The sequence below is a fragment of the Homalodisca vitripennis genome, chromosome 7 (assembly GCF_021130785.1).
Source record: "Homalodisca vitripennis isolate AUS2020 chromosome 7, UT_GWSS_2.1, whole genome shotgun sequence".
NCBI lineage: Eukaryota > Metazoa > Arthropoda > Insecta > Hemiptera > Cicadellidae > Homalodisca > Homalodisca vitripennis.
This window is the reverse complement of record NC_060213.1, coordinates 58,931,202-58,948,690: the sequence shown is the minus strand read 5'-3', so window position 1 is coordinate 58,948,690 and position 17,489 is coordinate 58,931,202. Positions and strand designations below refer to the sequence as shown.

The following is a 17,489-nucleotide window of genomic DNA, read 5'->3' as shown; positions in this document are numbered from 1 at the left end:
ATTAAATGTTATCGCTTTCTTAATTATTTATAATGACATTTTAATTCATTAATATTGATTTAAAAGTATTTCCAGCAAAAATAGCCTTTAATTAGGATCATTATAACCTTCGTAACAAACTGATGACACGGTTTAGAAGGCAGTGACAAATGGCCGCCGTCAGCTGTCGTCTGTCTCAGTAGTGACGTACGCGGCTTGGTTTGTTGTTGTCATGTGCTGTGTTATTGTTTACCGTTATAGGTTAAACTTATTTTTGTTTAGTGTTATTCATAATAAACCTTGTTTTATTATGTAAGTAAATTTATACAATAGCTGGGGAAAATCTTAGACCAAGTGAAGTGGACAGAGAATTGGAAGAAGAACTTGATTCAGAAAACTCTGCTGACATATTTGATGATGACTCGGACAACGATCCAACACATAATCCTAATGATGATCCATCATCTTCAAATAGGCCTTTCATGCCAAGTAGGCCTGTGTTGGATTCTTTGTCAGATAGTAATGTGGAACTTTCACAAGACAGACCTAGATCTCAACCAACTAAGAGAGGTAGAAGACAGCATATCTCCTCGACTAGGCCTAGGCCTATAAACAGGCAAGTACTTAGTGATTCCTCTGAAAATGATCTTGCTTGTAGTTCTGACAGTGAAAATAATGTCAGGCCTATTGATGTAACGAATCAAACTGCAGAAACTTGGGAAAAAACAGATGAGAATGATGGAATGGAGTTTGTACATAGTTTTTCTTTCTTAGAAACTCCTGGTCCAAGGCACTGTAACTTAGATCCAATGACTGCCAAGCCTATAAGTTATTTTAGTTTATTCTTCACTAACACTCTGTTACAACTATTTCTTACTGAAACTAATAGGTATGCCACACAAACCCTTACCTCAAGAGGCAACAATCTTTTCCCTCACAGTAAGTTTAGGTCTTGGGTTCCAGTTTCACTGATCGAAATAAAAGCATTCATTGCAGTTTTGTTGAACATGGTATTAATAAGGAAACCAACAATAAAATCTTACTAGTCTCAAACTAGCTCCCAGTCAACGCCTTGGTTTTGTAAAATGTTTCTGCGGTCACGATTTGAGTCTATACTCTCATTTTTCCCATATGATAGACAACAGTAAGCACCCAAAAAGCAATGAACCTGGATATAATGCAACTCAAAAGTTTCAAAACCTGCAAGACCATTGTAACCGCATGTTTCAGTATTTCTATACTGGACATCAACAACTGTCAATAGACAAAAGTCTTATTGGAACAAAAAATCAGACCAGTCTTATGCAGTACATGCCTAATAAGCACCACCACCACTGGGGCATAAAACTTTGGGTTTTGTGCGATGCTGTAAGTAAGTACTGCCTAAGTTTCTTTTGCTATAAAGGAGCTAGGTCACAGGAAGATAAAGATGAAATTAAAAACAAAGGCCTTGCATATACAGTTGTGTCTAAGCTTCTATCACTTTGTAGTTACTTTAATAGAGGCTTCCAAATATTTACAGACAATTTTTTTACCAGCATTCCTCTTGCTCAAATGCTGTATTCTAAAAACACCTTCATGACAGGAACTGTCCGCAGGAACAGGAAAGGTTTGCCAAATGAAATAAAATCTCAGTTAGAACCTGGACAATCAGTCTACTATAAAAAGGAGAATACTGTCATGTTAGCCTACCACCACAACAAAAATCAAAATCGACCAGTTCTTCTCATGTCATCGAAACCAAATGTTAGAAACATAGAAATAACCAAAAGGAGACGAGGGAGAGAAACAACAGAAATGAAACCTGCAATAATACAGGATTACAATAAATACATGGGAGGAATAGACCACTTTGACATGATGCTCTACAGTTACTTAGATGAGCGAAGGACCATCAAATATTTGGAAAAAAGTAACGTTCAACAACCTTTTTGCTAGGATGGTTTTGAATGCCTATGTGCTGTACAAGGAAAAATTCTACAAACAATAATATCAAGGCAATGTCAAGGTACCAATGTATTGTCAGTATTATTGATAGCATATCAGATGAATGGTTGACATTAAACAGCAAGATATTCCTGGAAGTGGTGATGGCAATGGAAAACGGCTTGGTCTTGAAAGGTTGCCTGAAAATAAGGTAAAAACCTGTTGGGTATGCACAACAAAGGGAAAGGACTACAATAAATCAAAGAAAAAATCAAGATTAGTGTGCAACCGATGTAAAAATCAAGATTAGTGTGCAACCGATGTAAAGAAGGATGCCATTCAGTTTGCTTTGTCAAACATGTATGCAAATAAATGTAAAGCAAATGTGTAAATAACTTCTGTGTGTTAAAAAATTTAACGGTTTTTTTTTTTTATATAAAGACAATTAAGAAATAGATACTAACAACTTCATAGTACAATGTAAGTGTTTCCAGTATGTTTCAATAACATGCATGTTGCATGTTTATGGTTGTGTACATTTAATAAAATACCAAATATTTTTTGTTTTACAAATGTGTGTACCATTAATTTATTTATTATACAAATAACATGTTTTTTGGTATTCTTACTCATTATGTGAGGAGGAATAAAATAGTAGTGTTTCCCACAGTAAAAATATGTCTTGTTTTTTTTTGTTTTATTACAAAAAATGTAAATTTTGCAAAACAAATTTTTTTAATTATAAATATTTTATTTTAGTGAGTACTAATTTTATTTTATACTACTATAGTATAATACTTATGGTTTTCGATGCAGAATTTAATTCCGAAAAACAATGGTACCAAAAACATAAAGATGTGTTGAATACAAGTCCAGATATGATTGTTTTTCCAAATACGTGTATAAGTCCCTCTCATTGGGTACTGAGCAGTTTTTGGTACAGAGTGCTTGGAAAACATGATATATTTTTAGCACACACTAATTTTTTGATGCTGGTCCTAAAAGGGTTAAGAAGATGGAAGAGTTACTACTTTTAGGACCAAAAAGATCAGGATTACAATAACGTTCTTATTTCAAAACTGTTTTGGTCTTTTACTAATGCATGAGTTTACTTTCTCTTGGAAGGAGGATTGCCTGCACCACTAAAATTATGGTATCACAAATTTAATTAACTGTATCCAAAGATTTTGTAAGCGAACAATTTCGAGTTTAACTGAAAGAGATTAGAAATCTGATAATGAAAAAGGATGAAGCACATGATGCTTTTGGCTTTAATAAGAATATTGAATTGTCTATATAGAATTTTATATCCAAACAGTTCTTAATAAGGTATCCCCTTAAAAATATAATGGGGGGTGGGGGGGGGGGGGGGTGGGGGGGGGGGGGGGTGGGGGGGGGGGGGGGTGGGGGGGGGGGGGGGTGGGGGGGGGGGGGGGTGGGGGGGGGGGGGTGTAAACCCAAGAAATATTCTGGCCATGATGAATCCCAATGTTAGTGGTTAAGGAGTGTTCAGAGGAAATTATGAAGCCTCTTACTCACAATGTCAACTGAAAACACCTGGGAACAAGTCTGCATTTGTCTTATTGTAACAAAGTTGGTTCTGGTAACACTAACAAATCATTTAGGTTAACAAACTTACACAAAAATTTAATTTTAAAAATCAGGGCTTCTAAAAGACATTTTCAATACAACTTTCAAAAATAATTTTTTTACAAAAAAACAATACTGTCTCTAATAAACACTGTGTCGTCAAGAAAGTAAGTCTTTGAATATTATTCATCTTTACACACTATTGTATAGCCATTGCACCGCAAATGCTACATCAGAATATACATTATGTTTATTTTGCAGGAAGGTGTACGCTGTGGAAAGAGATGAAGGCAGATTCCAATCCCTGAAAGAGATGATAGCCAACAGTGGAGCAGACAATGTGGTGACTTTACACAGTGATGTCACAAAACTATCGTTGGAAAAATACAGTGATGTGGAATACATACTGTTGGACCCCACATGCTCCGGGTCTGGTATGAGAGACAGGCAACCACGTTCTAGTCTGCATTCCTCTTCTGACAAAGAGCGCCTGTACAAACTTCAAGGGTTCCAGCTGACGTTGATCAGGTTCGCTTTCACCAAGTTCCCGGCAGCCAAACGCGTTGTCTACTCAACCTGCTCTCTCAACGTAGAAGAGAATGAGGAGGTAGTGCAGGCTGCCCTCAACAGCAAGCACCACGAATTCCAGCTGGTGAATGTGTCTAAGAAGTTACCAGGATGGAAAAGTTTTGGTTCGGAAGACTTTGAATTTGGTACAGAATGCATTTATTCTCGCCCAGAAACAGATTTAACCAATGGATTTTTTGTAGCAGTATTTGAGAGGAAAAAACATTACTCCAGAGATGATACAAGGTCTGTGCCAGAAAATAATCAAGATTATATTGAAGATATGAATAAAAAGGTCTGTGAAAATGGATCTTCTAAGTATAAAAATGATGATACCAAAGTAAAGTACAACACTGAAAATGATTTAGACAGAGAAAACAAATCAGTGAGAGGTAACAAAAACTATTTCAACTATGAAAATAATAAGAGTGAACAAGATACATTGAAAAAAAGAATGCATAACAGTAATGAAAACACTGATCAAAATTCAGGTCATAAAAGGTTTTTTTTAAACAGGACGTTGTTGATAAAAATGTAAACATGCCAGAAACTGAGCATAGTTCCATTTTAAACATGGAGAGAAAAGTATACAAATATGGTTCTCCCAAGAATAAATTTGATAGTACTAATGTGAAATGTACCATTGGAAGTACTGAGGGTGGTGAAACCTCAAACATATCAAGAACAAAAAGTAAAAAGAGTAATGAGAGCTATGAAAGTGGTGGATATGAACAAAATATATTCAAGAAAAGAAAAGAAAGCAGTAGTGAAAACAATGAAAATTCAAGTCATAAAAGATTTAAAGATGATGGTCATAAGAATATAAAAAAATCATCTAGTCAAGAACAATTTGATAAAGAAGATAATAACAAAATGGACTTCAGTGTTCCACAGAATAGATTGGCTTCAAAAGTCTTAACAGTCTCTCAAAAGAAACGTTTGAGACAAAGAAAATTAAAGATTTCTAAAAAGTTGGTCAATAAAACCAAATTAACAGCTGATGATAATCTTAAAACAAAAAAGAGCAAAAACGGTTTAATTGAAATTTCTGGTAAGAAGAATCATGAAAAAGACGACTCACAGAGTACCTGTAGTGCAAAAATTAAATTATTCTCTAAGGCCAAATTGAGATATGCGAGAATGAAGAAGTTAAAGGAAAAAGTTAATAAAAAAATGAATAAGCCAGATGCTACTGAAATAGACAGTATTAATAATAAAACAAAGTTAAGAAAAAAGAATAAAAATAAAAAACAAATAGATTCACAAGATAGTGTTGATGGCTTAAGTAAATCTCATGATGAAGATAACACATCTAAAATAAAAACCCACAGTAAAATTAAAACAAATATAAGTGAACAGTTAGTTGACAATGAGCAAGCTATTGATATATCAAATAGCAAATTAATTAAGTCCAAGAAATCCAAAAAAGAGTTACCAAGAAATGAGGCTTTATCTGAAGTCAGTAAGATTCCAAATGAGGAAAATATATCTAAGAAAAAAAAGCACAAGAAAAAAGATTCTGAAGAGTTAGCAGAAAATGAAGAAAAGTTATCAGCAGTAGATGAGGAGGCTGTATCTGAAATTAGTAAAATTCCAAATGAAGAAAATAGATCTAAGAAAAAGAAACACAAGAAAAAACATTCTGAAGAGTTTGCAGAAAATGAAGACGAGTTACCAGCAGTAGATGAGGCTTTATCTGAAATTAGTAATATTCAAAATGAAGAAAATATATCTAAGAAAAGAAAGCACAAGAAACAACATTCTGAAGAGTTTGCAGAAAATGAAGACGAGTTACCAGGAGTAGATGAGGCTTTATCTGAAGTTAGTAATATTCAAAATGAAGAAAATAGATCTAAGAAAAAAAAGCACAAGAAAAAACATTCTGAAGAGTTTGCAGAAAATGAAGACGAATTACCAGCAGATGAGGTTTTATCAGAAGTTAGTAATATTCAAAATGAAGAAAATAGATCTAAGAAAAAGAAGCACAAGAAAAAACATTCTGAAGAGTTTGCAGAAAATGAAGACAAGTTACCAGCAATAGATGAGGCTTTATCTGAAGTTAGTAATATTCAAAATGAAGAAAATAGATCTAAGAAAAAAAAGCACAAGAAAAAACATTCTGAAGAGTTTGCAGAAAATGAAGACAGTGTCAAAGAGAAAACTTAATCTCAAAATTCATAGAAAATGAATTTAAAAAAATTTAAAAAGAAGAAACAAAAAAGAAGGTTTTCAGTACCAAATATTGAACTTCTATTGTTAGAAAATAATTTAAACATCAATAAACCTTAGTGCTATACATTACAAAAATAAGAAAACAATTATTGTAAGATTAAAGAAAAAAAGAAAACGTCTGGTACTATAGTTAAGACATAAATTTGACTATTGATCATAAAATAATCACTGACATGATCTGCATCATAAAAAAATTCTATTAAAACAACTTTTTTAAATATTTTACTATAGATGTTTAGTTAGAAACCTAAGCGAACAAAATGCTAATGAAACACACATGCTTAACAAAAAATAAAAACCAATGACATTGTTAAGCAAAATGAACATTATTGTTAAAATTGTGTAAAAGTAGTTTACTTATCCGTGATTATGTACATTTTAATAAATGTAGTTAGTTTTGTATTTCATTTCACATTTTTTGGGAAAATTTCATTTCACTCTTAAAATATATTTTTATATTGTTTGGACTTGTGCGTTTAATTGTTATATTATTTGTGTTTTTTTCAGTTTTATTGTAAAATGAGAATTAAATGGTTGTTCAGAAATTCTGAATTAATGTTTTGTCTTGAATTATCTTCCAATTATATATAATTCATGTAAAACATAAATGTAATGGTGAGATGGATTATTGTTCATTATCTTAAAGATTTCAAATTCTTTAAGTATAGTTGTTACACTTAAGAACTTGCTGTACTGGTGGCCATCTTGATTGTAACCCTTTAAGAACAATGTTACATGATGCATTTTACAACCTTATCTTTAGAAATAGAATTATAGGAAATGTCTCATTTTAAAGATAAATTAATAATAAATATTATGTTATTAACTCCACTTATAGGGTTATCTATATATATTAATGTAATGAAAATAACTAAAACCCTTTAAATTAATCTTCTCTTACCTTTGCCAACTTAATTGCCAAATTAATTTAAAGGGTTTTAGTTATTTTCATTACATTAATATATATAGATAACCCTATAAGTGGAGTTAATAACATAAACAAAATATGACTAACAACCAATCCATTGTCAACAAATACAAATACTACTTAAGTTGGCAAAGGTAAGAGAGATTAATTTAAAGGGTTTTAGTTATTTTCATTACATTAATAATAATAAATACTTTTTAGATCATTCAATATTTTTACAGGTTATTCAAACAAAAGACAGTCTATAACTTTTATGTACTTCATTATTTAATTATTCAAAAAGTATACACTTAACAAAAAATAATAAAACGCATTAAGAGGTGTATTAATTATATCTTTTAAAATGAGTCATCTCCCATAATGCTACAATAAAAAAATAAGGCTGTAAAAGTATGTGAAGTTCAACATTGTTCTTATGGAAAAAAACTCAAGTTTCTTTCTCTACAGCCGGTTCTAAAATAAAATAAATGAGTTTGTGTTAAAATAGTGCATGTTAAAATTCAAGTAGACTCTATTATTGCAGCTACTCATACTCATAACAGTGTTAAAAAATGTTTCCGTAAATACAAATGGACAATTATTAGTATTAGGTCATATATTTAAACCATAACAAACGTTATTTTTATAACTTTGTGGTCAGCCTCCCTCACCGCCCCCCCCCCCCACAAAAAACAAAACAAAAACATCCTACTACTTGTAATTTTATAACATGTTTTAATATGAATGTACTCAGAATCGAGCTGGTAATGAATGGCTTAGAGATAAGCCAAATTACTAAGATATCATGTGGTCTAGAAATGTTACAGTAATCTTCATCTTGTGTTGGTTGTTGACAATGTCTGAAAACACTCAAATGAATATTCAAGGTAGGAAGTAAATCATAAAATTGTTAACATAACTAACTACTTTTAATGACAATTTGTTCAGTTCTTTTGTGCTATTTTACACGACCTGTGAGTATACAAAGAACTCCAAACTCAGATTTCTTCATTATATTTTGATGATATTTAAGGTGATCATAGATACAATAATCATTATTACTTAATCAAACATAATATGATTGTACATCTAAGAGCACAAGATCACAAACAAATTTTAATTGTAGGAGTGAAATTAAAAATCATAAAATGATAAAAAATAAAGTGTCTCTGAACCTACATGAAACCATTTTTTACTCGTACATTTGGAAGTGTACGAGTGCTACAGTAATGAGAATAAGATGTTTTCTTGTTATGAACTTGGTTGTGTTGCAGATCAGATATTACGGTTCAGCTCTGCCATTGATAGATTGCTCTATAGTACCTCAGAGTTTAAAATCCCAGTTCTAAATGATGAACAAAAATTGTTGCTTGTAGATTAAATTTCACACAATTTCATTATCATGTTCAGTTTATAAATTTTGAATGTTAATATTTATTGTAAAATAAAGTTTAGTTAGCTACCTTTGTCACTTGAGTACTAGTATTGAGAAATAAATTCCAGTCCACTATTTTCAATCACAGATTTATATGAAATTGTTGTTTTAAATTCAAATTTAGATGGATAACAAAGAATAAAAATCTCCAAACTTAATTTTGAAAAAATATTGAAAGTCCTTTTTTTAAATAGTTCAAATGATAAAATAAATAACTCTTGACTGCAAGTATCCTGATGATGATTCGTACTTCATTTTAAACATATTTAATACAATGTTGGATGTGTGTTCCACTAAAGATCTGTCCACTTGCACAGTTTTTTTTAAGACTTTGTCTGCACAGTTAGTGAGAACTGACTGCCAGCACGTTTGAGTGATGATTGCTCGTCCACATGGCTAATTTAGAACTGACTATCAACCCATGCATTATTCTCTCTCCCGTTAGAGAATTACTAAAACAACTTCTTTTTTGACAACAAACTTCTTTTTTTTGTTATTATTTAAGCCTTGGTGTCTCACCTATGCCGGCTTTGATGTTCACTGGTTTTTATTGTCAATCTACATGGTTGAACTTCCCCAGGATTTGAACCCGTGATCTCTCGTTTAGAGCCGAGACTATAACCATTAGTCTACGGAGGAGGACAACAAACATTTTATTCATCAATTTAGACAAACATAAATAAACTTAAAATATAAACATTCTCAACTAATAATCAGCTGATAATAAAATCTGTGATTTGACATTAATAGTAATCCTACACTTTTCTCCTCTTAATAATTGTCATCGCCATTAATATTGGATCGTTGCCTGTTTTCATATACGGCACCCACACAATTTCTCAATTGGTCTGAATGCTCCTTTTTTACAATTCCACCAGCAAGAACTTCGTATAATCCATTTTGTTTCCCCACAACTCCAGCATATCCCTAGTTTGATATCTCCAAAGTTTGCTTAAATTTTCATTGTAAGATTAGGTTTCATATTGTCAAATACTGTGGGCATTCTGCATCCTAAAACCATTTCAGCTGAAGCCTTTCCGGTGGTTTTTTGAGGGGAATTTGTGTAACTAAAGAGTACATTTTGGAGAGCTAATGTACCGTCTCCTACTTCCTTTTTCATCAAGTAGTGTCTCCTACTCAAGGTTCTGATAAGCTGTTCCACAAGTCTATTACTTTTTGGATGGTAAGAAGTAGTCTTAATATGGTTTATTGCATTTCTTTTGAAAAAGTTTTCAATCTCACTTGAAAAAACTACGGTCCATTATCAGTGACTATTTCATTTGGTAGTGTGTATCTACTTAACCATGCTCCCAATCATTGTTTGATTGCTGTAGATGTTGTCATCTTCAAGTAGTCAACTTCTGCCCACTTAGAGAGAGCATCAATACCTACCAGCCACATAGAGCATTGACTGGTCCAGCTAACTCAATGTGTACTCTTTTCCAAATCTTTTCTGGTGCATTCCAAGGATATAATGGTACCTCTTCTATGTTATCTCGATTCTCTTGGCAAGGAGTGCACTTTTTTATGAACATCCCAATATCATGATCGATGTTAGGCCACCACACATACTACCATGTAACGGATTTCAGCTGCAATAACAGGATGTCCTGAGTGCAAAATATCAGCCCTCTTACATTTTGGAACGATTCTTCCAAACCACAATAGAATATCATCTTCAACTATTAATTCATCTCTCTTTAGTTGGTATGGTTTGAAACATTCAGGGACAACATTGAGCCAAGAGTGTCTCCTCACATAATTTCTCACCACCTTTCAATTCCCTATCCTTTGATATTTGTTGTTTTAACATTTCAAAAGACATTATACTATTAACTTTATCCACATTTAAGAACTTAACATAGGTCTCCTCCTCTGGTTGTTTTCTTGAATTGGAAGCCGGACAAAACATCTGCACATACATTGTCTTCTCCCTTCCTATATTCAATTTCATATTGGTATTGATTTAGTTCAAGAGCCCATCTCACTAAACGATTGTAAAAAACCTTCGGAAGATGAAGGTGGATTCGGGAATTTCCAAAGATTTGTTGCAGTGGTTTGTGGTCAGTCACTAGTGTGAATTCCCAACCGTAGACGTATTGGTGAAATTTCCTCCAATACAACTCCAAATACAATAGCCAAAGCTTCTCTATCAATATTAGAATATTGTTTTTCGGCAGGTATAAGAGTATGACTTGTATAAGCAATCGGTTTTTCATATCCCTGCATAAGTGTACACATCCAAGGCCATTTTCTGAGGTATCACAGACCATTACCAAAGGTTTCAATTTATCATACGGTAGCACCGTATCTTTACTGATCAATATTGTTTTTACCTTCTTAAAGATCTCTTCCTCTTTTTCGGTCCAACCCCACCTTGAGTTTGTTTCTGTTAGCTTATGTAGAACAGTACAAATAGCATGAAGTCCTGGAACGAATTTTTATAGAACCCAAGAACGATCTTAGTTGCTTTATATTTGTCGATGACAATAGAGCAATATTGTCTTGTATTGCCTATATCTTTTTTTGTGTTGGATGTATACCGTTTTGGTCGATTTTATGTCCTAAATAAGTTACAGACTTCTCAAAAATTTACATTTACTCGACTTTGCTTTTAAACCAACCTTTTTTATTCTTCGTAACACTTCTCTCAAGTTCCTAATACGTTCATTTCTGTCAGTCCAGTTCATTTGGGCGGGGTTCACTTCTTGTATGACTCCTTCCTTAACAAGTCGTTATAGTTCATTTTCAATACTAGTTTTCATAGGGAAAGGAACTCTAGCAGGGAAATGCTTAGATATTGCATCATCCTTTACATGGATTTTTGCTTGGTATGCTTTAATTCTTCTTAAGCCATCTGAAAATACATCATTGAATTCCTTAACAATCTCTTGAACTCTAGGTTTATTATTTTCTTGTTTTGCTCTTCCCGCACATTTTCCTTTACTAATAACCACATCTGGGGACAGTTCCATATTGAAAGCTAACATCAACGGAGGATTGTCATTTCTGTTGAATACAGCAACTTTCAATCTGCGAATCTTATTACCTACAGTGACTGTAACATTACATTCACCTAGTATATATTTAATACATTGTTTTCATATGCTACGTACCTAGAATTAGATTTATCTAGGACAGGTGACCCAATTTTCTATCATCGAAGCTTGTGCACCAGAATCGAATTGTGTGTTTACCTCTACACGATTAAGCTTTAGATGGCTATGAGCTTTAGGGATTTTTCCTTTTTTCTGTACCCTCATTCATCATTAGGTGTCGAACTTCTACATCGCTGACATCTTCTGAGTTCTCATTTATTCGACTTACTTTTTTAACTTGCAAACCCTAGAAAAATGTCCAATTTTCTCACAGTTGAAACATTTTTGTTGATTTGCCATATTCATGTTGCAGCCCACAACTGTTACACAGACTGTTAATGTTTACCCATGTTTTGAAAATAAAGTTTTTATTAACTTTTGATACATCCATCACTTCACTTGCCATTCTTGTCTATTTCACAATGAGCTAATTCTAATATATGTGCCAATTCCAACAAGTCTTCAGATTTCAATGGCGTACCATCTTCTTTATACCCTTAGGCCAGCGCTGTTGTATTTCCATTTCAAATTTAGAAAAGTTTACTCCCCCTGCAAATCTGTCTCTGATTCGTTCATAAAAATACTCCCATACTTGCAATATTGTGCGAGTTCTTTTAATCGTACAACAAGATCTGAAAAGCTTTCCCCATTTTCTCTAATACCTTTTTCGAATTTTAATCTTGCTGCAAAAATGGTTTTTTAGCCTTATATACTGACCTAAACCCGCCAACAATCTCATCTCAGGAGGCCTGATGTATTTTCAATGGAAGTAGAAAATTTAAGACTTTTCTCAACAGTCCATCTACATAAGCTAGTAAGAGGTACCTTCTACCTTCTGCTCTGTGAGAATCCTCCCCTGTATCTTTTACCTTACACAGCAACAGAAAATGGGCTTGATAAACTTCCCAGTTTGTTGATTCATCAAATCCTTCACATGTAAACTTTTCCACTTGTTTGAAATGAGGCATAAGTCCCACTGTTATCTCTGTATTTATCATGCTTTCTACTCATGTTGCCACTAAAGAAATACTAAAATAACTTCTTTTTAGATAACAAACATTGTATTCATGAATTTAAAACGAAACATAAATAAATTCAAAATGTAATCATTCTTAACTAACAATCAGCTGATAATGAAACCTGTGATTTGACATTAATAGCAATCCTACTCTCTCTTGTTCTCAACTATGTGAATCAATTTAGAATAATATTAGAAGTTAGATTACCTTAAATTTAATGGGACTTGTTTTTGTTTCTCCGGGATGACAGACCCATTAAAGCCACACATCCACTGTTAAAGACTATGTGCACCAATGTGATGAGATTACCTTATGAGGAGTTGTTTACTAGTCTCTGATGGCTCATTTGTGCAACTGCTTAGTGGGTTCTATTTTTAGAAAAAATTATATTTTTAAACGTTGCGTTTAATTTAATCTGCTTGGATTTTTATTTTTCTCTATAAACCAATATAATACATGTATTAATTTTTGATACGTTACAGTTGTGGAATGAGGTTCTTTTAGATATTCAGGTGTCCAAAGTTAGAGTCAAAAAGTTTCTTTTTATTGCAATTCCCTTAATAGTTAATGGATAAATTATATATTTGTATGCAAAATTCGATTCTGGCTGTGGCATTGATACCTTTCAGGGTTATTTTAGAAGTTACTGTTAAAATACAAAAAAAGTATGAATTAAGCAAAGACACTGATACGCATTACACACTTATTGCACATTATTGTTTCAATGGCTAGTTTGTTTTGGTGTTGGTTGTTCTGAGTTTCTACTAGCCACTCTAAAAATATTTCCACTTAGTCACTCATACAAGTATTAGCGAATATATCTTTAGCTGACCGTTAGCAAAGCCTATCACTTGAGAGGCTGGAACAATTATTTAAATCAGGTCTTTCTGTTTAAATTAAATAGAGCCGAGACTATATCCATTAGTCTATGGAGGAGGACTTCATTTCTGTATAAGAAACACCAAATTTGTGACATAGTAACACATGCAGCCTAACTGTAAACTGAGCTATAGACTAAATTTTCCATGCAACCTCAGCAAAACCTGTTGCGACACACTACCTTGTCTTGTTAAAGAAACGTATATAAATTGTTAGAAAATAACATGATAAGAACAAAACAACAAAAGCAAATAGCTCAGTTCCCAAAACATAATAACATTGGCATTCATTTCTATATATTTTATGTTTTACTCTATTCGTAAGTACATCATCTTTCTGCCCTTAAAGTATTTATTGAATTTTTTTTAAATATTTTGCTATGAGATGATTCCCTCCTCCCCAAAAGAATATACTATAACTCATGCTATGTCAAGTATATATTATATTTTTAAGGCATTTGAATGTTAAGTTGCTCATTTTATACGAGAATCGGCTCAGAAGTAATAGAGCAGTAGTACTTTTATACGTTAAAAAACGATAATGAACGTACAGGAGTACTGACCTCTTTGCAGTGGTGTTGACAATATATTAATGATCTAGTAAAAAAAAATTTAGTTTTTCATTCTAGATCTTCACCAATACTTTAGTATTGACCCTGTGGTGACAACTCACAGTGTTGTTTTAGTGTTGTAATAAGGATCCAGAATTTTTAACAAGGCAAAAAAACAACATTTATAACACTGCTCCGAACGCATTTAAAGTTTCACTGTACAATACCTTGCCGGGATGTGGCAGCTGTGCCAGTTGGCTCGTTCATCCCATCTCCAGATTTTTAAAGGTCTAAAAGATACCCTTGTATCTTTGCAAAAGTAAAATGTGCCACTTTTAACCCTTTACATAGCAATGTATCCATTTAGATACATCATCCTGATTGTCTATTGCTTCGATTGTGTGACACAACTCGACACACTCACTATGTACTGCAAAGTTAAGATTTAATATCATTGATATATGGCCATTTGTGGAACATGTGCAAACAAAAGAAACTAATATCTGTTTATTAAGTTTCTATAGTTTGTGATGACCTTTCCAAAGCTCACTGCAATCCTTGACTGTCTTATTATTGTAAAACGCAGCATATACATTTATCTCATAATCATAATCTCATTTTATTTCTTCCTATAATCTCGTATTTTTCGATAGTTACTAAAGTAACGTACTTGCTAATAATTGTGTTAAGCATATTTTAAAAGTAGACATAAAATGCTGTATTTTAGTGTTTAGTATTTGAATTTGACGTCAAATCGGGTTACGGAGATATAGTGGTTGACTTATTAATATATTGCTACATTTAGTGATGTGTACCGGCTTCAATAAATGTAGTATTCGTTTTCAAAAATATTGAGTTTAATAAATAATATTATTCTTGTTAAAATTAAAGTATTAGAATTAACTTGATAATAATTGAGTGGCTTACGAAATGGAAGGACATTTTTGTTTTGACCAGACTACTTTTATGTGAGCTTCGGGAACATATGTTGTGATAACTGACAAACAAAACAGCTTGCATTCGTCTGTAAACTTCAGCCCGGTTGCAAATCGCGAGACATTACTGTATTAATAGATAAGAGTAAGGGAGGTTAACCTTTTACTACAATGGTAAAAGAGTTAACACTTTATAATAGACTGCGGTAATACATAAGTGACAGGATCACAATCTACAACGTAATGTAATGAGATTATAAAGGCATATTGATAGAAAAGCCTAGTGGTTGCTGAACAATATTGTAATAAAATTTGCCTTATTTAATTTTAAACTACGGCTATAGATGTGTACTTTGCAACTTCAAATCAATGTTAGTATATGCGGTTAGTTTACTTAATAAGAGGAACCCTAGCAAGACAATAATTAACACCATATTAACCTTTCAAAGGAGAATGGCAAGTAATAGGTCTACAGAGAATGAACTGAAAGTGGAAGGTAAGACTACTCTTATATATTTAGTCTTTAATCGAATGCAGGTTAGCTTGAATGGATTAAAACATGGAAACAAGGTTATGTAATAGTAGGCTTGCCAGATTTTCTGAAAGCTCAACCGGGACAAAAAAGGGGGGGGGCTGGGGGGTCCGCCCATCAGAAGAGCCTGGGGTCTGGAAAAAATATAGGTATTTGCAGGTAAATTAGTAACAAGTAAATTAGACATTATATTATAATTTATAAATGAAAATGAATAAATGTTATTCTCGTTAACATGGCAAAAGACAAACACACATTAAAATAAGTTTAAGATTAAGATTTTACATTTTGCTTGTATTTTTCGTCATTTTCAGCACTTCTTTCATGCTTTTTATTTTGGTGTAAAATTCTTCACAGCTGAGGCCAACGTTAATTTTACAAGTCATCAAACCTTTTACCGTTGACTCTTTCATCAAACCACGATCATCAGTCCACACATTGTTCATCAAGGAGAACACCCTTTCAAACCGGTGCTGATGTCCCCGGCATGCAGAACACGTACTCAATAATTTTAAATAGGTTGTTTGCTGTTATATGGTTTTCTTTAAAGTGAGAAAACAACCTCAGCCATTTCTATTCACTTGGAATACGCTTATCACTTAGAGCTTCTTTCTCTGTCCACTTCTCCCAGATGGATTGAAAATAGTCTTTGGCAAGAACAACTTCGTCAAACAAAAAGTCAACGTTCACTTTTAGATCGCCATGATTAGGAAGACTTCCATTGATAAGTTCAGCGGAACGTTCAACATTTTCCTATGAAAGAACATTTTGTGTGGCCAGATCTACCCAGGAAAATTTCTCAGCGTGTCCAAAGCTATTCTCCCAAAGGTTCAAATATGCGATGCATCTGTCATAAAATCCATCAAATTCTTGTTTAATATGAATGCGATCTTATGTACAAGAGCCTAGGATAGGATCAAATTTCAATTAATCCGGGACGCGTAGTGAACCGGCCGGGACACCGGGATCGTAATTCAAAACCGGGACTGTCCCGGTCAAACCGGGACGTCTGGCAAGCCTATGTAATAGGCTACTACTTAAACAGTGACATCCATTAAAACAATCTCAGGGGAGACTTTAATAAGCAGCCTACACTCTGATTTGATTGCTATTATCAACCAATGCAATAATCCAATAGCCTATCTTTATATATATAAAAATCTTGAGTCACGATGTATGTTGCCAATAAACTCCAAAACGACTGAACCAATTTCAATCAAATTTCACATGTATCCGTAATTTAGTCTAACTTAGAAGATAGGATAGTTATTATCTGAATTATTCGCTTATGTCGTGAATATAAACGAATAAAATGAAGAAAAGTTTTCAAAGCGCCTGCACATTATAACCTGCAATTACGAGATAGATACGTATATTAAACAGTGAAACACTATTTGAAGGCACTAAGTTATGATGTATAATTGTCTAAACTAAATTTTTGGTTGAACTTAAAGGTTGAGTGGTAGACCACTTTGTAATAAAATACATTATGCATGTACAATACATTTTTGACATATTTTCTTGATCGTGACATCAAGGTAAAATCTACATCGGGGTTGGAAATATAATTTACTTCAACCAGAAATGCTCATACGCGGGCAAAACTTACGAAAAGCGTGCGAAGCCGCGGGAAACAGCTAGTATATATATATATATATATATGTGTACACACTCACAAAATAAGAGTTCTAATAAGTTCCTGTAACAAGACGAATCGTGTACATTATAATTTTATATACACAAATTTTACAATAACATTACAAAACCAACTATGGCTTAGACTTAGATATCACAGAAACCTTACAATGTTTATAGCTTGCTGAGCTTGATATCAATAAGT

General features: G+C 33.0%; 3 protein-coding genes across 4 annotated transcripts in view; all 3 read left to right on the top strand.

Moving 5' to 3' along the window:
* Positions 1-149: 149 nt before the first annotated feature.
* LOC124366728 (26S rRNA (cytosine-C(5))-methyltransferase NOP2B) lies at positions 150-6,846 on the top strand. Its single transcript, XM_046823329.1, has 3 exons — positions 150-168; positions 313-549; positions 3,660-6,846. Exons 1-3 carry the CDS (start codon positions 150-152, stop codon positions 4,598-4,600), a joined length of 1,197 nt encoding a protein of 398 aa, XP_046679285.1. The 3' UTR covers positions 4,601-6,846.
* On the top strand, positions 4,636-6,228 carry LOC124366727 (protein FAM133-like). Its single transcript, XM_046823328.1, has 2 exons — positions 4,636-4,647; positions 5,422-6,228. The coding sequence occupies exons 1-2, from the start codon at positions 4,636-4,638 to the stop codon at positions 6,226-6,228; spliced, it is 819 nt and encodes a 272-aa protein (XP_046679284.1).
* Positions 6,847-7,968: 1,122 nt separating the features above from the next.
* Positions 7,969-17,489, top strand: part of LOC124365867 (pyridoxine/pyridoxamine 5'-phosphate oxidase-like) — a 31,041-nt gene continuing 21,520 nt past the window's right edge. Inside the window, exon 1 of one of the 2 annotated variants that reach the window (XM_046821959.1) lies at positions 7,969-8,088. In XM_046821959.1, the coding sequence (XP_046677915.1) occupies positions 8,007-8,088 (82 nt within the window). In that variant the 5' untranslated portion in view covers positions 7,969-8,006. Of the gene's footprint in view, positions 8,089-15,182; positions 15,614-17,489 lie in introns of those variants that run through there. The other variant, XM_046821957.1, reaches the window with a different exon arrangement.